Below are 21,184 nucleotides of genomic sequence, written 5' to 3'. Positions count from 1 at the left end.
TTTAGGATTTCTCCTTTGCCAGTTGTGCCGAGTTCTTCTCTAGCTCTATCCTTTGCACGGGAACATGAACAGGTCTTTCACTTCCTGCATGCTCTGATTCACCTGCTGTGAGATGGCTGAGCTCTCCCTTGCATCCTGCTTTGGGGATCTCTGCTGGGTATATCAGCCATCAGCCTCTGTGGTACGTGCTTTGGGGCTGTTGTGAAATCTCCACTAAGCAGAAAGGAGCATGGCCAAAGGGTTTACGCAGGCTAGTGCATGAAATAAGAAGAAACTCACTTGGCAGATGCCTTTCAGAGATGACTTCTTGTGCCTTGACTCTCATCAATCCTATTAAGATCTGCAGACCTGTAATAAATCAGGTGGGCAGAGGTGAGGATGATGGGAGAACAGAACTTTGGCATATGGATTTATCTGTCTTGAATCATGTGGATAAGGGTGAGGACGATGAAATAATAGAATTTAAGCATTTGGATTTATCCTTCCATGAGATGAATTTTCCCAATGCTTTTGCTTTTTTCTTTCTTCTGGGTCTGCATTATCTGCCTGTTCTCTGTGTTCTGCTGGCTGACTGCCTGAGGTTTTGCTATGTGGCCTCTCTGGAGATGCTATATTCTGCTGAATGCTGCCTTCTACTCAGAAGGCAGAAACCTGCCAGTAGGTTTTGTTTCTGCTGCAGGGCCCACTGAGAGCATCCAGTTTTTGTTAATACAGATAGGAGAGAATGTTCCTATAAGACAGACAGTATGGCTTCTGTTTCTGAGCATTTTGAATTGAATCTCCTGATCTTCCCTGATTATCCTACGGGGACCCTAGGTGTTATCCCTAACTGCTCTTAATCTTAGCAGCTCTTTTAGTGTGTTTTGAGGACTGACAAATTCTTCTCATCTGATGAGAAAGGATTGAGATTATCACCTGCAGAACTGTGCACTTGATATCTGCAAGGTGGAGAGGTCCAAATGAGCATTGGCTCCAGAGACATTCCTAGGTTGGACAGTTACTTAAAGTAAACCACTACACTGATGTGAGGTTTTGGTGTTTCTGCTGGAAATAATGCCTCAAAGGTGAGGATCATGCCCACTGTTGGACACAAGCCCACATGAGCAAGGAAGTGTCCAAGCAAATGGCAAGAGCTGTTGCCCTTGGCAAGGGTTTATCACGTCCTCAGCTGGCAGTGCTGACTTTAGGTTCCAAGACACTGGCACTAGTACCTGGAAGTAATTGGACGACCTCCGAGATGTGAGTTGGACCCTTCCACAGCATCTAGACAGGATGCCCATAGAAATACATGGTTTGGTGCTAGGATTTGGGTTTGCATCTCACTGCTGGTCCTGGGGTTCTTTGGCTGTTGGGATGGCTGTGTGCTGCCCAGCCTTTGGGTGTTTCCTTGCTGGACCTCCTGTCTGCTGCTCCATGAGTCTGTGTCAGCTCGGCTGAAGAGACAAATGGGCAGACAGGGAAAAGAGGGCAGTGCAGCAGGATGTGTGTGTGCGCCAGGCTAGAATAGTGTGGTGAGTTGCTTCTTGACTGTCTTTGTGTCCCAGAAAACACTGTGAGATCAGCACAAGTCCCTGAACTCATTTGTACTTGGAAATCATCTACTTACAGCATTTAGCAGCTCATACAGAGTGAGCTCCTGCCAAGTATGGCCACCTTTAACAGGGGGAGGCAATGCTGACACCCTCCCTTGTTATCAGTGATGAGCAGCAGCAGGAGCTGATGGGAGCTCCTCCCTGGGTGTGAGTGAGAGCAGGCACTGCCAAAAGAGATTAGAGCAGGACACTGACTGCGGCCAGAGACACAGTGGGCTTACAGACCTCTGACTGCAACCCTTGAAATCCAGCCTGAGCCTCTGGTTTCACTTCCTCTTTGCTTATTGCCCTGGCCATGACTACAATGCAATGGGCTCATGTGGTTCCAGGCTAGTGGCATTAATGCTTTGATAGCAGGAGGACATCTGAGAAAAGGAACAGAAGAAGCCTCTCTTCAGGGCCAGGAGAGGGTGTCATGAGAAAAAATTTACTCTGAAACCAGGACAGAAGGAAAGGGAAAAAATTAGATTGTCAGCAGAAAAGGGGAGATTTTTTCCTGAAGGAAAAGAAATGGAAGGAGAGTAGAAGCAGAGTCTGATGTGCTATGCTAAGTTTTTTGACTTTAGAAGGTCTTGGACCACTTAGCAAAGTCCAGATCTGAGGCTTCTTTCTTGCAGAATTGCTGGCAGCAGCCTCCTGACACTTCACAGCTTGGTTGTCTGCATGATGCCTGTGTATAACATTTAGCAGCCACCTAAGAGTGGAAGAGGTACGCAACAGCAAGTGAGGCAGCTTATTTTCTCCCCAGGAATATCTCCTTCCTGGAAAATTGCTAGGAAGGCAAAGGAGAATGGAAAGAAACTCTGCAAACTCCAAATAAAGGAAAATCAGCAGAGGCAGCTTCTGCATCTGGAAGCAGTTGCTCTGTGTTCTGGGGCACACAGCGAGTGCCTGTGTGTGCATGAGGCACGGCTGTGCTGCGCTCTGCGCTTGTCACTGGGTGGGGATCACTGTGCAACGCCTGTGTCTGTGGCTGGCTGGGTTGGGATGGTGCTGACTGGGATGTGTGTGTATCTTCTCCATACGCACATCTACTTGTGCTCACGTGGTCTCTGCATTTCTTGCTGTCAGTTCTTCCTTTTGCTGAAATTCAGGAGATGGCAGTGACCCAGCCCATGCTTCCATTTCCTGGGGACAGAATTGCCCTGAGCAATAGGCAGGCAGTCCCATCGTGCAGCCCGACAGAAGGACAATATGACTGTGGATCTGCTTTTACTGTCTGAACCGAGCTACTCCATCTTCTCTGGTGGAATGTGTGGTTGGAGAGCTGATGTCTGATGCCCTGCATCTCTTTGTGCATCTCTGGACGGTACAGGCTGAGCATGGGGAACAAAAGGGCAGCACCTCTGACACACTCCAGCCTTGGCATGTTTTCCAAGGCCTGGGCCCCAGCATCCAGAGGGTCAGAAGGGAACCCCAACCTCTCTCCTCTGCGGTAGGAGTTACCTGTGAGTTGCCAGGCTCCTGGGCATATCTGTGGGGCTGCTTTTCCTCTGCTGTTCCTGAGGTGGTACCTGCAGCTCTGACCCCCTCCCTGCGCTTGGCAGCAATCATTTGTTTTCCGGAGGTGGCTTGGTATTAAATATCCTGTCTGACACAATAATGGAGAGAAAATGAACAAATTCCATTAGCAGTTGGCGATCCCTGCAGGGTCTGCATTGGGGAGAGGACGGAGCCTGTATTTTTAGATAGAATGCAATGTAACTTACTGGCTCTCTCAAAGCTGAGGAGTAGATAACCAAGGAGGGAGAGAGGGGACACCAGGCTCAGGTTTCAGCCGAAGTGCTGGACTATGGCAGCACGAAAGGGCAGGTCCGGTCCAGACGTGGCTGTGAGTATTCAACACACTTCTCCTTCATACCCACAGAGACCTCCGCTTTGCTTTTCTGCTTGCTTTCTGCTTGTAGTCTCTGCTGCTGGATGTGCTGGGGCTCTGGGAGCCCCTTTGCTGCAGGACCACGTAGAGTTTTACCATTTAATCTTCAGAGCTTCATGTGTGTCCCATGGATGACAGAGCCTGGCTGAGCTGTGCTTTGATTTTCCAAGGGTTTGATGCCTTGTCGTTAATCCTGACCTGAGAAGCAGAGGCTTCTAGCAGTGTCTGGAGTTGGAAAAGCTCTTTGGATTCAGCCTGTTCCTTGAAGCTGTCAGCGTTTCCTCACTGGACCCCAGACAGCACGCAGAGCTCAGAGCATGAATGTGCACTTCTAAGCACAACGCTGGTGCTGCCTTCTGCCTCTTGCACTTGATCCTTCTGTGTAAGCAGAGCGCTGAGGTGCTGTGTCTCCTCTGTGTTCACAGCCTTCCGAAGCCACAGCTCTGCTGTGAATCTGGGGGCTCTTCCCTGATAGCCGGGGCTCTCCTCTGAGCTGGAAGCAAGCAGAGCCAGCTGGCGCAGGGGGTCACGCCAGCAGCACGTGCTCCCCCCGCACGCGGAGCCTGCGCACGGTGGTGGGGCACGGTGCTGCTGCCCTCCACAGCTGTCCTTCTGACCTGTGAGGGGCCATGGCACCCTGCCACTGTGCTAGCCTGGCCTGAGCTCTGTGCCTGGCTCATCAGGACCAGCTCACCCTGTCTGTGGGCCTTGCCTCTACAGTAGGGAACAGGGCACGGCTGCCTTTCTCTGTAGTAGGAGTGTCAGGCAGAAAGGATGAGCTGGGGGGCGGGGGCAGATGGAGGAGACCAGAAGGCATCTGAGTTGTGCTGCTCTAAAGTCCCAATTCAATGTCTGAGACTGCAAAGAGAAGGGAAGAGAGGAGCCCTGAACCTGTGTGGTGTATCATCCTCAATATGCCTCCAGTGCTTTTGTCTCTGGCTGTGTTGCTTCCAGCCTCTGTCCAGGAGCTTCCTAATCCTGAGTGCTCCTCTGCAACCAGGCCGTGGGCAATACAAGATGACTTGAGATAGCAGAACAGAAGCTCTCCTAGTACAGGAGGTCCCTTGGTCAGTCCTGATGTGAGTGGTACAAGAAGGGCTCTGTTTTTCTCTTGGAGCTGAAGACAGAGGATTGTGCCCTGCATCCATGCCATGGATGTCTTGTGGCAGCAGAGAGCCCTTTGGGCAGGCACATACCAGCTCCAGTTACCAGACCAAGTTCCCAGACTCACAGACCCACATCACTGCATTTCCACCCTGTTCTCCAGCTTCTAGTGAGCCATGCCATTGTCTCCATTTGCTGCCTCACACTGCTAGGTAGTGTTGCTAAAAGCATTGCTGTGCCTTGCCTGGGCTGGCTGTGGTGTAGCAGGGAGGCACTGTCAAAAAAGAGAGTTGTGACTTTCCCAGCTTTGAGGTGCTCAGCTGGGGCTGTGCTCACCACTATTGCTATCCAGTGGTTCTTGAGGAGGGTAGGGTGGGCTCACTGCAGCTCCATCAGTGTAGTTCTTCAGCCCAGGCATGGAGGGGTTTCCTGGGCCAAAGGAGGCTGTCATGGTGGCAGGAGCTCCCTCCCTACTGTCCCCATAGTGTGATGGGATGAGCTGCAGAACTTCTGCCTCATTATCTGGATGCGCTTCACTCTAAGTCCGGGTCCCAGCCCTTCTTCTTCCTGTCCGATTTGGGGCACCTCAGTCTGTCTCCGCAGTTCCCACTGTGACTTTCCTGGCCTCTGCCTTTTCTACCTGGTCTGTGTAGTTATGTTCTCTGCAGCTGAGCGAAGAGCTGACCCAGTGCTGGTGATGGGGGTGAACAAGGGGGCTCTGAGTTTCATGTTTTTTTCTTTTTGTCCCCAAGGCCGATGCTGCGACCAGTTTCTTGAGAGCTGCAAGATCTGGGAATCTGGACAAAGCCTTGGATCACCTCAGGAATGGGGTAGATATTAACACCTGTAATCAGGTAGGTGAAACACACAGGGCTCCTGGTACTATCTCTAGTTCATGTGAAAATGTGGCAGACCAGAGGGCAGACCTGGAGCAGTTGTCTTTGGGGCCAGGAGGGCAGCAATACCTATAAAGATCTGGGGAGCCTGGATGTACTGGCTGGAGCATAGCAAAGAACATTAACGGGTAAGCAGAGAGGGCTCCTTTAGTGTGACAAGCAAATGGGACAATTGGAAGGAGTACAGCTGCTTCTCAGAGGGCAGAGGAGACAGCTGTGAAGAGTAGCACAGTGGCTGGAACATCACAGGAATGGCTCTTGCTTGCAGTGCTGAGGCTTTTGGATTCCTAGAAGCTGTAGCTTATCACAAGCAGTGAATGCTTGCAAAATGCCAGTTGTGGTGGTTTGGCAGGTGTTGGGCAGGAGGGGCCCTGCTCATCCTGCACAGAAACACGTTTGTGCAGGAGCAAAGAGCTGCAGGCGCTGAGGAATTGTTTGCATATCATCATCAGAACATTTTGTATCTGTGTAGCTGCCAAATGCAAGTGGCTGAGCCTGAATTGGGGCAGATGCTGTAGGGACAGATTCAGGGGGCTTAGGCTGAGCAGGGGGAGCAGACAGGCTGTGCTGTCACTGCTTTCTGGAGCAGTGGTGTTGCTGGGGAGGCTGACTCAGCAGGTAGCACAAAGGCACACTCATCTGTTTTAGTATCAAGTCCCCAAACCAAGTGAAGTTCAGCCCTACTGATCTGTGCACTGCGGCAGCAGGGGCAGTTACTGGGGACAGGTTCCCACAGGGCAAGCAGAGTACACCATGGATATTCACTCACTTCCAATAGCAAGCCTAAAAGTAGAGGAAGGATTTCTATGTCCACTAGTCCTGTAATGCTTTAGCCCAGAGGAGTATGGGGTTCTGGAGAGGGCTGTGTAAAGAATTACAACAGGGTGACTCATCCACAAGCTAAAGAGGATGGCTTCAAACTTCTTCCTCGCCGAAAGAGATGGTCTGTCATCAGCTATCTCCACTGACCGGCTTCAAGTCCTGTTTCCAGCCAGATTTCTGGTGCTGGTGAGGGCATTTAACACTTTGATGGAAAGACAATGGCTACAGCAATATGAGGCTCTTCTCCCAGTGATGTCTTTGCACTGGTTTCTGCCTGAGGTTAGATGGCACTTTGGGGTTTCCCTCTGAGGAATATCAGACCTGTGGGAAAGGTCCAACCTCACATGTCCTGTACAGAATAAAGAGGGATATATGTGGTCAGACCTATCCCACAGGCCCTGTATTCTTACTCAAGTTCAGAGACCTTGACATGCCATCTGATCTTCATCCCACCGATTTCACCTCCTTCATTGCTGCATCAGTGTCATCATCCACCTTTCGTGTTTCAAATTCCAGCATGGTCCCATCTCATCCATGAGGAACTGGAGGACTGAGAATGAGTGCACCTTGCTGCCAGGACTCTTACCAGCTGGGAACAGCACCGTGGTGGCACGTGGGTGCCCAGGAGATGGTCTTTATTGAGGTGGCCAGTCCTGACAAGAAGTCCAGAGCAGGTCCCTGCTTTGGGGCAGGCTAAGTGCAAAGTCTCTGTGTTATTCTGCTGGGCTGCATTGTCACATTGATAGCTAGTTACTGGGATTTCTGGGAATTATTTGCAGCATTTAGTGAGGAAAATGCGGCCCTATTCAAATTACACGCATCCTGTAGCAGTTTTGGGTTGGATGAGCTGTCAAGCCAAAGCAAATGTGCAAAACAGCCTGTATTGCTCCTGGAGCAGAAATACCGATGGGCCATCAATGAAAACAATCTTCCGTGCTTATTGCACAACTGTTTCTTACAGGTTAATGATTTGTCACAGGTTTATAGCATTCAAAAAGTTATTTATGAATTCTTTGCATAAAAGGGCTTATGGGCTGAGGGGAGCAGCTGAGCATCTGTGGTTTTGTTCTCCATTTGTTTATTACGTGAGTGTAACTGAGAAAAAGCTTGCTTGTCTGTGGCCGTTTATCCAACTTGTGAGCTCACAGAGGTAAAGGTGTCAGTGATTATCTGTACGGGGTTGTGTAGGTGTGTCTTCATCAAAGAAACGGGGCTTGGCCAGAGAAGATGGACTCAGTGTAGCCAGACATGGTTGGGGAGCATTTCCTTTCAGTGGCACTGTTCTGTGGGTATTGCAGCACTCCCACTTCATCTCCCCTTGGAGGCAGACCTTTTGTGCTTGAGGCTTGATAGAACTCTGGAGTTGGTGTGCTGAGGAAGCCTGTGGGTTTTTAGATTTTTGGTCCTTGTACTGTAATCAGAGTTGAGCAAAAGAATCTGTGACTCTTCAGCTATGATCCTGGGCAACTGGTGCTTTCAGTGAGAGAGAATGGAAAACCCTTTTCCAGTGTGACAACACTCTTGAAGCAGTTCTGTTTTTAACTGGAGTGTTAGGCTGGAACTGAGCCTCCCTGGGCATTTTCTGCTCCCTCTACCAATATTTAGGTGGGGATGAAGCATTTCTGTGAAGTCACCTTCCAGTCAGGAGTTGAAACACATGACTGGGAGGTGGAGTACTTGTGCAGGAGCAGGTGTCCCTCTGCCATGCAACAACACTGAATAGGGGTGAGCAAACCCAGCATATCCACCTGGGAGAAGTGAGGGACAAGGAGAAAAAGTGGCATCTGAAAATGCCTGCAGGTATTTAACCTCTTTTCTGCCAAATATACCAGCCCTTTTGTTCGCATCTGGGAAGTGGAAGAGGGTGTCAGAAATAACAGAGCAGAAGCTGTCTTAGTAGCCTTGAGGATGCTATCTGGCCTGGCACCCCTCCTTCTGACAACCTGGGGATGCTAAAGCAGCACTGGCCAGTCGTCTGCTCTTCAGGTTCCACGCATAGGAAAAAGGCAAGCTAAACTGGGGCACGCACAGAGATGTTCCTGAGAAGTCACTTTAGCTCTTTGGGAGCTTCCTGGAACTGGTAGAGCTTAACAATGACACAGCCAACAGCTCTACACTCTTTGCTACAGCTGAACTCTGGGGGAGCAAAGCCCACCATGGGCTGCAGGGTACTGGTGGGCACTCTGAAAGCCAGGGAGAAGCCAGCTTCTGGCCTGGAAGCTCACAAACTGCTGTGAATTAATTTGGCTGCTGCATGATAAAATCATTGTCCCAAGCAGTGCTTCTCACTGCACGTCTATCTGTGTAAATGTTAAAATTTAAGGTTTGTATGTACACTTACACAGCAGTTGTGGTGCATCCTTGCTCTGGGCTGTGCACAAAGCTCAGCTCTGTGCTTTAGGTGTGAAAAACCTGACTATGAGAGGGGCACCCCATGGAAAGTCACTTGAGCAAATACAGGAGTCGACATGAGGGATGTGCCATGAGCAGGGAGGACCGAAGCAGTTCCTGTGCCTCAAGCACATGAACACTGAGATGTGGTACCGCCCATCCATAGGAAATTGCCTACGTGGGCTGCATGTTTTGCTCGTGGAGAAACCTCCAGCATTAGTCAGCAACTCAGCATTCAGTTGTGTGAAGTTTTCCTGGCAGCATGGAGCTGCTTGTGGCACCATGGCTGGTGTGCTGGATGTCAGCGCAGAGCTCAAGGACAGGTCAATCGCTCCTGCCCCCACCAGCATGGACTTTCTCCAAGCATGGGCCAAATGCCTGCAGTCATGTCTGCACAGGAGCTCAGAGCAGGGTGCTCCCCGGAGAGCTCCATCCTCAGGTGATGACTAACTCCCCTTTCCCACCTTTGCTTCCTCCAGAATGGGCTGAACGCCTTGCACCTGGCCTCCAAGGAGGGCCATGTGAAAATGGTGGTGGAGCTGCTGCACAAGGAGATAGTTTTGGAGACAACGACCAAGGTAAGGACAAGGAAATCTGGCCACACTGGTCACAGCTCTGCACCCTGCCATTGCTGCCACACACACCAGCAGTAGCCAAGCAGCGACCATGCTGTTTGCTGTCAGCCTCCAGAGAAACTGTGCCAGTGGCAGCACTGCTGGACTGAGCCCTAGGACTAGGCTCTGGTTTAAGCACAGGCTTGGCTTCTCCAAGTGGGTGGGATCTGCCTCTCCCCTGTGAGGGTGATTGTGGACTTCAAAGGGAGTAACATAAACCACAACATTTACGAGTCCTGTCTTATTAACATCTCCCTGCAGGGGCTGCTGCCCCAGGGCAGCCCCTGCATGTTCCAGCACGGAGATGGCGTCAATACCATTGTCACAAGCCTGGAGAGCTCTGGTGCTCCGTAAATAACATCTTGTTCTCTCATGCATCACCACAGCAGGTGTGGTTTTCTCTTGATGACAAGCAAGACAACAGCACAAGCAAGCAGGGCTGACAAATGAGCAGCCTCCAGCACCAGCTGAAGGGCTGTGAGAACAGGGGGAGGCCTCAGTTGCCACCTCCCTGGTGCTCTCACAGGATTCTGGACACAGAGCACATTCTGGCATTTTGCCACACCACCCAAAGGCACAAGTCAGAAGAGCGTGTGTGTGCATTTTCCAGCCTGCTCATCATCCCTTAAATCTGCTGGGATGCCTTGGCTACGAGGGTGCACACTGCAGTTTTGCCTGAAGACTGCCAGCTCAGCTCCCCCATTCCCCCCCCCCCCCCCCATCTTTCAGTGCTGAAGATGCACAGCGCCTGACAGTGCATACAGCTTCTGCTGCCAGTTACTTCATGGGAGAGATGAAATCACTCTCTTCCCTGGCCAGCAAATGGGAAGGGTAGCTGGAAGGGTAGCAGGGATGGAACGTGGAGTGAGAGCTGCATTGCCTTCTAAAGGTCTTCCCTTTAGCCTAAAGGCCAGCTGCTCTGCTTGCATGCCTGTTAGCACATGTCAGGCCCATCTTTCCCTGGCATCCTGGGTTGCTTCAGCCCCTGAGCACTGTCCTGTGGTGTCTTTCAGAAGGGAAACACAGCCCTGCACATTGCTGCCTTGGCTGGACAACAGGACGTGGTCCGGGAGCTGGTGAACTATGGGGCCAACGTCAATGCACAGTCCCAGGTAGGGTGACCTGCTCTGAAACAGGAAGGCACCCATCATGTGTAATGGTGGGAACTGTGCTCAGCATGGGTATTTCAGCAGCCCTTTGCAGTTTCTCTCTGGTCTTGCTCAGGAGCAAGGACTGCTCTGGCAGACTCCTGAAAAGAGACAAGAGTGTAAATGGTGTGGAGGGAGTCTGGAGGCACACGGGGACACCAGCGTGGTCTCTGTTGAAGGAGTTCCTGTCAACACATACAAGCATGCTGAACTTATCCTGGGAGAACTCATGGCTGATGCCTCCCTGGCAAAGCTTTGAGATCTCCAGTAGCCCCTGCAGTTAAATACACTGTGCTTCCTTCACTCTTTCTTCCTTGGGCCTGGTTGGGCTGTAAGCTCTTCACGTTTGGCCTGATGGGAGAATTGTCCCTGAAGCTAGGGACAATACTGGCAGTGAGCAGAAGGCAGTGTCTCCTGGGTTGACTCTTATAAAGCATTGCTTGTTTTTTTCTGGATATGTGGAGCCTTGGGCTCCATCTCTCTGTGATTGTTCCACTGTTGCCAGGTTGGTTTTTTTTTTTTTTTATTTTTCACACCCACAATGGATGCTTCTGCCCCTGTTTACTGACCCTGGGAGTGTGGGTGTTGATAGGGGTGTAGGTCTTCAAAGAACTCAAGAAACACAAGGAAGAGTTGTGTTGATGTACATGGCCCTGTGTTTGCAGAAAGGCTTCACACCTCTCTACATGGCAGCGCAGGAAAACCACCTGGAAGTTGTGAAGTTCTTGCTGGAAAATGGAGCCAACCAGAATGTAGCCACAGAGGTGAGATCCTTGGGGAGGAGCCTGTAGCCCTGTTTGTGGGGGCTACTGAGGAATGTGCTGGGTCCTGTCATGGCTCCTTGATTCTCTCCCTCTCCTTGGCAGGATGGCTTCACTCCACTAGCTGTGGCTCTCCAGCAAGGACATGAGAATGTGGTTGCTCACCTTATCAACTATGGGACAAGGGGTAAGGTCCGTCTGCCTGCCCTGCACATTGCAGCCCGCAATGATGACACTCGCACAGCTGCTGTGCTGCTGCAGAATGACCCCAATGCTGATGTCCTCTCCAAGGTGTGTGGTTTTTCTATGCTGTCTCTGGGAGTTTCCCCACATCCCCAGGGAGAACAGCAGCTTGGTATGCTGTATTTATCCATAGTTTCATCAGGGAGCATGTGTCTGGCTGGCTGATCCCTCCTTCTTTCCCTAGACTGGATTCACCCCTTTGCACATTGCAGCCCACTATGAGAATCTCAGTGTGGCCCAATTACTGCTGAACCGTGGAGCCAGTGTCAACTTCACACCCCAGGTGAGTGCAGACTGGGAAGCTACTGGAGCTTGTGCTGCTCCAGCACCAGAGCAGGATGCTGTGCCTCCTATCCATGTAGCATGTCCATCAGCAGCTGCCCGGGCATGCTGGTGATGTGGGACTATGCAGAAAATAGTACCAATGCATGGGGAGTTGCAATTAATAACCAGCATGGGCCTCTTCTGCTACATCTCCCTTCTGTCAGAAGCAGCCATGCATCCCTGAAAGCTCTTGGGGACCTTGTGTCCAAGCTGAGAGAAAGCTGGTGCTACTGCTGCAGGGCAGAGCTCATAGAACCTGCAGTTAGGATGCCTTTTCCAGACCCACAGGTGAAGCCCAATCCATGAGTTGGTGCTGTACTGCAAGCTCTCTGTAGTGTCTGTCCACAGCCTTTATCTGCACAGCCCTCTCTCACAGCCCTGTTAAACAAGCTGTTCCCCAGTATTGTCCCTGCATAGCTCTCCCTGCTCTCTCTCCATTGTTTGTCCCTTGCCTCCTTGAAAGAGATGGGGCTGCTCCTTCTGACAGACTGTTGTTCCTCCTGACAGAATGGGATCACTCCCCTGCACATAGCTTCCCGCCGGGGCAACATCATCATGGTACGGCTGCTGCTGGACCGCGGGGCCCAGATAGAGACAAGGACCAAGGTGAGAGCACTTGTGAACACAGCCCATCTTTACACGGGCCGTCTCCCTCCCTCAGCTCCTTATGCCTAGGGCTTCCCTGTGAACATCCTGCTGGGAATGGGAGGGAAGGCCTCTGGTGCACTAAGGGGATGGACCAGGTTTTTTGCAGCACATCTAGAGGTGAGAGGATGCTGCATGGCAACAAAGATGTGCCCTGGGAGCTGAGGCCAGGCTCAGTTTTGCCTTATTTTGCAGACAAGTCCAAAGTCCCTGTCAATTGTCTATCTGAGGGAACCCTGCCCTTCCATGCCATGCTGAGCCCTTGAACCCTTCTCTCTTCCCAGGATGAGCTGACCCCTCTCCACTGTGCAGCACGCAATGGACATGTGAGAATTGCAGAGATCCTCCTGGACCATGGGGCTCCCATTCAAGCCAAAACCAAGGTACCCAGATGACTTGGTGGGGCTGTGATTGATGCCAAGGTCCCAGGGCAGCACAGTGGGGTAACAAGCTGTGCACAGTTGCTGGCTGGCACCCGTGGCTGGCTTGGGGCTTCTTTTGGCCTGACGAGTGGTAAGAAGCTTCCTGCCCTACCTGGCCCTAGCTGGAGTCCTTCGCCTGAGGGCTTCATCCTTCAAAGGGACCAGTCCTGAGAAGGGGATGGCCTGGGTACAGTCTGCCCCATGGCAGCAGCTCTTCAGGCCCTCCACTCGACCTTGCTCCTCTCTAAGTCTCAGTGAGGGATTTTGGGGCTCCTCTCTGGTAGCACCCTGGGGAGCAAGCTGTCTCTTTTGCCCTAGAGTAGTGTCTGGGGGTGCAAGACAGGGGCTGGGTGGGATGCCTGTACCCCTCCTGGCCCGGCCCTGAGGCCCTGCTCCACGGTTGCAGAACGGCTTGTCGCCAATCCACATGGCAGCACAGGGTGACCACCTGGACTGTGTCCGCCTGCTCCTGCAGTACAGCGCCGAGATCGACGACATCACCCTGGACCACCTGACACCACTGCATGTGGCTGCACACTGTGGGCACCACCGGGTGGCCAAGCTGCTGGTGGAGAAGGGGGCCAAGCCCAACTCCCGAGCCCTGGTGAGGAAGGGTGGGTGGGCTGGACCAGGGGAGAGGGAGTGTTCCTGCAAATGACGGTCCATCTGTCTGTGTGCAGAATGGCTTCACGCCCCTCCATATTGCCTGCAAGAAAAACCACATTCGTGTCATGGAGCTGCTGCTGAAGACAGGTGCCTCCATTGATGCTGTCACAGAGGTAGGTGGGCTGAGCCCATCCTCAGCTCTCTTGCTTCTGCATGTACAGTGTGGGCAACATGGCAGGATGAGATCTCTCTGTTGCTTCTGCCATACCCCAGGGACCTTTCTTGGTGCTCTTTGTAGCTCAGAACCTATTTAGCCTGGCAGCATCTTCCTGAAGGGCAGGGAGATGCAGGCCAGACAGCAGCTCCCTGTTTCCTCCACACTCACCTGCCAGGCTCCTGGAGCAGACTGGGGACTCAGATTTTGCCTCTGCTGACACCTGCCCTGGGGAGAAGGAGGAGGGGACAGTAAGAGATATTGCCATAAGTCCCATCTTGGTTTCTGGCCCCTTTTTCTTCACAGTCTGGCCTGACCCCCCTGCATGTGGCTGCCTTCATGGGACACCTGCCCATTGTCAAGACTCTGTTGCAGCGTGGAGCCTCTCCTAATGTGTCTAACGTGGTGAGTTGCACCCTGGCTGGGACTTCGGGAGCTCAGCTTATTTGGGTTCAGCAGGTTCTGCACCTTCTGTTCACCTGAGCAGTCCCTGGTGCCTTCTCCTTTGTGCTGGCATGAGGAACCAGTAGGGGTTGCAGGCACTGCTCTCCTCTGTTCAGAGCAGAGGAATGACTGCAGGAAGGCATTTTCTCTCCTTTGGCCTTACCATTTTATCCTGTCTTTGGTGCAGAAAGTAGAGACTCCCCTACACATGGCAGCCAGAGCTGGGCACACAGATGTGGCAAAGTACCTGCTGCAAAACAAAGCCAAAGCCAATGCTAAGGCCAAGGTAGGTACAGAGGACCTGCGTGATAATCAGCTCTGGGAACAGCTAGGGCTGGTTTCTTTGCTATCACGTGCCCAGAGCACAGCCCCTACCAAGGGCTGTGCAACAGTGGGAGCAGGGCTGGGACCCCTTTGGCATCGCAAGGAAGGACTGGTCCAGGTCTGCCCAAACAGCTTCTTTGCCACCCTCACAGGACGACCAGACTCCTCTGCACTGTGCTGCACGCATTGGCCACACTGGCATGGTCAAACTCCTTTTGGAGAACAACGCCAACCCCAACCTGGCCACCACAGCAGGGCACACGCCCCTGCACATCACTGCCAGAGAGGGGCACATGGACACAGCCCTGGCCCTGCTGGAGAAGGGAGCCTCACAGACCTGCATGACCAAGGTAGGCTGCTGAGCCCACTGCTGCGGAAGGCGTCGCCCAGCTGGGGCAAGGCTGGACAGGCTGATGGCACAGTGTCCCTGTCACAGGAGGGGCAGCCTCCTCCTGTGCTGCAGCAGGCACCAGCACTCTTTTCATCTCTGCCATCCTGTGATGGGCTGCCTTTCTCCTCAGAAAGGATTTACCCCTCTCCACGTTGCAGCCAAGTATGGAAAGGTGGATGTGGCAGAGTTGCTGTTGGCACATGACGCTCACCCCAATGCAGCAGGGAAGGTGAGTGTTGCTTGTGGGAGGAGTGGTCTAGTACGGGGAGAGGCTCTGTCTTACCTGTCTGTACCCTCTCCCCCACTGCAGAATGGCCTGACTCCACTGCATGTGGCTGTGCACCACAACAACCTGGAGATTGTCAAGCTGCTGCTTCCCAAGGGGAGCTCCCCACACAACTCAGCATGGGTAAGTCTGGGCTGGGCTTCCCTGGCGATGGGGGTATGTGGTGTGTGTCTAGTGCCTGCCAGTCTGGGGCCAGCACTGCCCCTCAACCCTGGCACTCGGGGAATGTATAAGGGACTGACCACCACCAGCCTCTCTCCGCTGATCATGCTTGCCTGTCCTCACAGCACGTGGAGCAGGCAGGGTGCCAGGCAGTGGTCCTGTTCCAGCAGATAGGCTGTGTCAGGGATGGTCCCTGCTAGCAGCGTGGTGGTTGCTGCGTGGGGAACGTGTTTCCATGGCAAGTCCTGCAGAGCAGCGCTGCGGTCTGGCAGTTTGGGAAACCACAGGCAAATGTTTGCATGCAGCTATGAAGCAGTGAGTCAGAAAACCCACAAGCTTGTGAGAGTCACCCGGCTCTGCCTGAGCATGGGGAGCATCTCCCCACAGAGCACGCCAGCAGGCGCTTGCTTCCCATATTGTTTGCAGAAACTGCATCCTCAAAACAGCCAAGTGGCTGGTGGTGCCAGCCCTCCCCATCTGGCACCTTCCTCTCCCCTGAGCAGGCTGCCGGCAGACATGCTGGGCAGGCACCGGTACCAGCGCCAGCCCCCGTCGGTCTGCGTCACCGACAGCCTCACGTCAGCCTGGGCAGCGGGCTCTGCCAGCTGCTCTGCTCCTGCAGCGTGGCAGCAGAGCAGGGCTCAAGGCACTGCAGTCTCTGCCTGAATGCTAATGCTGTGTATTGGGAGTTTAGCTCCACGCCTCAGCCAGGCACATTCCAGGAGGTGTGTCTGCCCCAGCTTTTTGCAGCTCCCAGAGGCTGCATACTGCTGCAGAAATTCATGTGTAGAAAACTCCAGGACAGCCTCCGTCAGTCGAACCTGAAGCAGGTGGTCTTTGAAACCCCTGTGCTAACTTAGCTGGAAGAATGGGATTTGGCATCATGTCAGGGCTGATTGCTGTCAGAGAGACGGTGTGAGGGGCATCCCTGAGCTCTGGAGGCAGCTAGGAAGGGCAAATCTGGCCTGCAGAGGCAGGGTGGTACCTCCTGTCCCTTCTAGTCAGCTTGGCAGGGCTGAGCACTGCAACGAGCCTCTCTCCTGCAGAATGGGTACACCCCCCTGCACATTGCTGCCAAGCAGAACCAGATGGAAGTGGCCAGCAGCCTGCTGCAGTATGGGGCTTCTGCAAATGCTGAATCTATGCAGGGAGTCACTCCCCTGCACCTGGCTTCCCAGGAGGGCCATGCAGACATGGTGGCACTGCTTTTCTCCAAACAAGCCAATGGCAACCTAGGCAACAAGGTAAGTTGTCCCAGCACATCCTGCCACTGGAGGCAAACAAGCCAGCAGAGAACAACAGTCTGAGTGGCCTGGTCCAGGCCCCTGTGTCTCCCTGTCTTTGGGCAGCAGTACACTGTGTCAGTCATTTTGCCAGGCTGGAGACCTGACAGAGTCTCTGCTGCTGGACCTGCAGTGATGGCAGTGCCACTGTGCTGAGACCTCCCCTCTTTGCAGAGTGGCCTGACTCCTCTCCATCTTGTGGCCCAGGAGGGTCATGTGCTGGTTGCTGATGTTCTAGTGAAACATGGAGTCACAGTGGATGCAACGACCAGGGTAAAGTAGTGCATTGACCATGGCTTTGGTGAAACACATGGGGGAACTACCTCTAGGCCTGCTCAGAGAAGAGCATTTCTTTTCTTTTTATTTGTGTGAGGGACTCCCTTCTAGCAGGCATCCTTACCATTTTGCCTGTGTCCTGGGGACTCTTCCTCCTCTTCCCCCCACCTCTCTGGGGGCGGGGGGTGATTCTTGCCTGCTCCTATAGCTCACCTCTGTACCCACAGGTACAGTATGCTTTGAAGCCCTCTGCTTTGGTCTTTGGCTCTTGGGAAGCCCCCATATGTGTGCCTCATCCTTCATGCATAGGGGCTTGCCTGTGGATGAGCATATCCAAGCTGTAAGGGCAGTAAGCAGTGGTGAGGGCAGACTGAGACCTGATCTTGTCTTTCAGATGGGCTATACCCCACTGCATGTGGCCAGCCATTATGGGAACATCAAGCTGGTGAAGTTTTTGCTGCAGCACCAAGCGGATGTCAATGCCAAGACTAAGGTACAGGGGTGTCCTGTGCTCCAAGGACCCTTCTGCCATGCCAAACAGCATGCAGATTGATGGGGAAGTGGAGCTGTCCTCGTGCTCCAGGCACGAAGCACGGTGTATGAGGCCTGGAGGCATTTCTGGAGCAGCAGACTTCCAGAAGTGATTGCAGCATCCTGTGTCCTCCCCTACAGCTGGGCTACACGCCCCTGCACCAAGCGGCACAGCAGGGCCACACGGACGTGGTGACACTGCTGCTGAAACACGGCGCATCTCCCAACGAGATCAGCACGGTGAGTGCAGTGCTTCCCTGCATCTCCCCACTCTGTGGCAAGCTCAGGCAGCTGCCCAAGCTGCCCTGCGGCTGCTGCTGACCCAGTCTTTGCTCTGTGTTCAGAATGGCACCACTCCCCTGGCCATCGCAAAGCGGCTTGGCTACATTTCAGTCACGGACGTGCTCAAGATTGTCACAGAGGAAACCGACATCCCGGTGAGCCCCTGAGTACTGGGACCAGGATGCTGTGGAGGAGGGCTGGGGCTGGGAGCAGCCTGGGAGAGGTCTGCAGTTAAGTGCCTAGCCCAGGTGTAAGGAGGGGGCTGCAGATAGCTGTGCAGCAAAACACTGGCTTCCTCTGACTCTGCTCTGCTCCCACAGTCAGTTGGTGACAAGCACCGCATGAGCTTCCCAGAGACTGTAGACGAGATTCTGGACGTATCAGAGGATGAAGGTGAGGGGTGGGAGTTGGGTCACACCATCCCAGAGATCTGCCGGCTGTCAGTGTGGCAGGCAGCAGTCGCGGGGATGGCACTGGTGTTCCAGCTGGAACAGGGACCACCCAGGGCGGGGGAGCTGTGTGGGCCCTGCTGTGGTCTTGCAGAAAGGATGAGGAAAGCCCACCAGACTCCTAAGGTGGCACCTCTTGGCTTGGGTTCTTCCCTGCAGTATGCAGGAGGGATATGCCTGGACATCTCCTTGATCCTACGCCCCAGGGACTGTGCAGAGACCTTGGGCATGCAGAGCCCCCACTGTGCCTTGCTCTGCTAGAGGGAACCAGGTCCCAGCCCAGCTGCAGCTGGTTTGCTCCTGCACCCTCCCAATACCTCACTTTGGCCTCTTCTTACTTTGCAGGCACTGCTCATGTCACAGTAATGGGTATGAAATGTGTCCCCCTGCCCCAGCTCAATGGCCCATTTCACCCCATGGCCACTAACCATCCGCACGCCATATCCATCTGCTGAGCCTTGCTGCTGGTCTGGTGCTCTCCAGCCAGCCCTGCCATCCTCCCCTGCCAATCCATGTCCGTGCTGCTTGCTGTGGTGTGACTGCATGAATGGGCCTCCTCCCACGCAGGAGGACCCTGACTCCCTTGTCAGACCCAGGCCCTGCCCATGGCAGGTGGAGGAACCTGGCACTGTGACAAACACTGGTGTCCCTCTGCAGCTGCCCCGTGCTCTCCCAGCAAGAGCAGGGATTAACCTGAAAGCTCAAGGGTGTCTGTTCTGCTGTGGTCCCCTCCCCATCTCTGGGGCACTCTGTCTGCTTTGGGAGGTGCTGGACACCCTCCCACATGGCACTGGCTAGAGTCAAACTCTGAAGAGCTAGTTAGCAGGTATTAATGGGACCAATGGTCAGCATTAGCAGAGCTCTGTGCCTCCAGTGGGGTGTAGTGTTAGGGCAGCCTCCTGCACTCCCAGTCGTGCCTATGTCCCTGTCCCAGACATCAGTGTAAGCTGTCCCCTGCAGTCTCTGCACTGTGTTTGGTCCTGTGAGAAAGAGATTTGTGAGCAGCCAAATTTCCTGATGGCTCCCACAGCTCCTGTCCAACTGGCCTGCCACGTGGGCCTTGCCCTGCCAGCAAACCCATTCTGGCAGACAGCAAAGCCCCCCCTGCATCTGGCTGAGACTCAGGGGGCAAGTGTGTGTGTGTGTGTGTGTGTCAAGCAGTGGGAGCAGGGATGGGCCCTGGCTCCAGCCCTGAGAAGGGGTGGGGGCAAGGGCTGGATATCTGCGTTCCCTTGTCCGTCTGCTTCTGCTTGCTGAGCCAGCTCTTGGTTTCAGAGGAAGAGCTGATTGCACCAAAGCCCAAGACACCTGATCTCGGAGACCAGGAAGGCAAGAGGGAGATACTGGAGTTCATGACCACAACGACACTGGAGCAAACGTAAGAGACTCTGTATGGTGGGGAGGGGGCAGGTACAGGGCCCAGGACCAGCCTTGTGCTGGGCTGGGCTTCCTGCGGGGCACATAAGGCTCTGGGCAGGGAACACTGAGCCCTCACCAGCTAGCATGAGAGGCAAAGCTGGTCAGTGCTGTTCCTGCACCAGGACATGGGACTGCTGCTTAGTTTGTCTTTGTCCAACAGCCCCAGGACTCTGTGGGGATGGGCAGGGGCTGAGGGACCCTACAACTTCTGTGTCTGTCACTACCCTCTCCTTCCAGGGTGGAGTCTCCAGCTGTCCTCCAGGTCCCCTGCATCCCACCTGAAACTGTGGTGACCAGAGCTGAGGAGACTGAGCAGGTAGGACCTGTGGAGACAGAAGCTGAGCAAGTCAGCCTGCTGCATGCACCCTCGGTGTCCCCACAGGAGGTGAGCATGAGATACAGCCTGCCATGGCCTCCCCCAGACATTCCCTGCTGGGGCAGCTCCCCCATCACCACAGAGGTTGAGTGTGTGATGGGTAATGGGCATCGACCCGGTGGTACTGGACTGTCCAGCAAGGATTGTGTAAGGGTGGGCAGGCTCAACACCCCCAGGTAGGACCCTTTGCCCACAGGGTCTCTTCCCTGCCTTACACAGCCCTCCAAAGAGTTCGATGAGGACTCCCTGATCCCCAGCAGCCCTGCCACTGAGACCTCAGATAACATCAGCCCAGTGGCCAGCCCCGTGCACACAGGGTGAGTGCCCAGCCTGTGCAGCACATGCATGATGTGTTCACGAGCTGGCTGCAAGGTGCCCATGCCTCTGTCCACTCCAGGTTCCTGGTGAGCTTCATGGTGGATGCTCGTGGTGGCTCCATGCGGGGCAGCCGGCACCACGGTCTGCGCGTGGTCATCCCGCCCCGTGCCTGTGCTGCACCGACCCGCATCACCTGCCGCCTGGTGAAGCCCCAAAAGCTACCTGCACCCCCACCACTGGCTGAGGAGGAGGGTCTGGGCAGTCGGATCATTGCTCTGGGGCCTGCTGGTGCCCAGTTCCTCAGGTGAGCACGGCTGGGAAAAGAGCAGATTGGGCTGCCCACACTACGGTCATCCCTCAGGACTGGGAACAGATCTGGGCTCATCTGGAGGGCTTTACCACCCAGGGCAAGACCTCTGCCTATAGTTGCTCCTTGAGGTTGGTAGAGGAGAGATCCCACCTCTTGTTGGGTGCAGCATGTTTCTGGCATGGGTCATTCAAGAGTAACAGAACAGTGGCAGAAAAGCCCTGAGCAGCCCTGTCCCAAGAGGGGCAGAGCCCTCTTTCCCAGGAAGAGGGAGGTCAGCAGTCCTTCCCTCAGCAGCTGCACAGCATGGGCAGGCATTCTTCCCAGGGCCATCTTCGTGCCTGCGTGTCCTTGTGGCAGCTTGTGGGTGCCAGTGCCTTGCTCTGCTATCTGCAGCCCTGTCATTGTGGAGATTCCACACTTTGCCTCGTATGGACGTGGAGACCGTGAGCTGGTAGTGCTGCGCAGCGAGAACGGCTCTGTGTGGAAGGAGCACCGCAACCGCTATGAGGAGAGCTACATGGACCAGCTGCTCAATGGCATGGACGAGGGTGAGCGTGCCAGGAGGGCAGGGGCTGCACACCTCACAGCTCCCTGCAGGCAGGGCTGCGGTGGCCTGGGTGGTAGAATGGGGCTGAGTGGTCAGTGTAGCACGGAGGAGTGTTGAGTGACAGCCAC

General features: G+C 54.1%; 1 protein-coding gene across 10 annotated transcripts in view; it reads left to right on the top strand.

Annotated features, from left to right (window-relative positions):
• ANK1 (ankyrin 1) overlaps nucleotides 1–21,184 on the top strand; it is a 55,245-nt gene that overhangs the window by 21,335 nt on the left and 12,726 nt on the right. For 6 of the 10 annotated variants that reach the window (XM_088179961.1, XM_088179958.1, XM_088179957.1 and 3 more), the window contains 27 exons: nucleotides 5,325–5,426; nucleotides 9,161–9,259; nucleotides 10,309–10,407; nucleotides 11,109–11,207; nucleotides 11,310–11,495; nucleotides 11,632–11,730; nucleotides 12,279–12,377; nucleotides 12,701–12,799; nucleotides 13,245–13,442; nucleotides 13,519–13,617; nucleotides 13,965–14,063; nucleotides 14,290–14,388; nucleotides 14,579–14,776; nucleotides 14,948–15,046; nucleotides 15,128–15,226; nucleotides 16,312–16,509; nucleotides 16,723–16,821; nucleotides 17,219–17,317; nucleotides 17,497–17,595; nucleotides 17,700–17,792; nucleotides 17,958–18,030; nucleotides 18,432–18,455; nucleotides 19,362–19,464; nucleotides 19,743–19,890; nucleotides 20,101–20,198; nucleotides 20,279–20,503; nucleotides 20,903–21,057. In XM_088179961.1, the coding sequence (XP_088036087.1) occupies nucleotides 5,325–5,426; nucleotides 9,161–9,259; nucleotides 10,309–10,407; nucleotides 11,109–11,207; nucleotides 11,310–11,495; nucleotides 11,632–11,730; nucleotides 12,279–12,377; nucleotides 12,701–12,799; nucleotides 13,245–13,442; nucleotides 13,519–13,617; nucleotides 13,965–14,063; nucleotides 14,290–14,388; nucleotides 14,579–14,776; nucleotides 14,948–15,046; nucleotides 15,128–15,226; nucleotides 16,312–16,509; nucleotides 16,723–16,821; nucleotides 17,219–17,317; nucleotides 17,497–17,595; nucleotides 17,700–17,792; nucleotides 17,958–18,030; nucleotides 18,432–18,455; nucleotides 19,362–19,464; nucleotides 19,743–19,890; nucleotides 20,101–20,198; nucleotides 20,279–20,503; nucleotides 20,903–21,057 (3,187 nt within the window). The remainder of the gene's footprint in view (nucleotides 1–5,324; nucleotides 5,427–9,160; nucleotides 9,260–10,308; nucleotides 10,408–11,108; nucleotides 11,208–11,309; nucleotides 11,496–11,631; nucleotides 11,731–12,278; nucleotides 12,378–12,700; nucleotides 12,800–13,244; nucleotides 13,443–13,518; nucleotides 13,618–13,964; nucleotides 14,064–14,289; nucleotides 14,389–14,578; nucleotides 14,777–14,947; nucleotides 15,047–15,127; nucleotides 15,227–16,311; nucleotides 16,510–16,722; nucleotides 16,822–17,218; nucleotides 17,318–17,496; nucleotides 17,596–17,699; nucleotides 17,793–17,957; nucleotides 18,031–18,431; nucleotides 18,456–19,361; nucleotides 19,465–19,742; nucleotides 19,891–20,100; nucleotides 20,199–20,278; nucleotides 20,504–20,902; nucleotides 21,058–21,184) is intronic. The other 4 variants (XM_088179956.1, XM_088179960.1, XM_088179959.1 and 1 more) reach the window with 3 other exon arrangements.

The sequence above is a fragment of the Sturnus vulgaris genome, chromosome 28 (assembly GCF_052056855.1).
Source record: "Sturnus vulgaris isolate bStuVul1 chromosome 28, bStuVul1.hap1, whole genome shotgun sequence".
Lineage (NCBI taxonomy): Eukaryota > Metazoa > Chordata > Aves > Passeriformes > Sturnidae > Sturnus > Sturnus vulgaris.
Note: the sequence above shows the minus strand (reverse complement) of the source record. Positions and strands in the feature narration are given on the sequence as shown.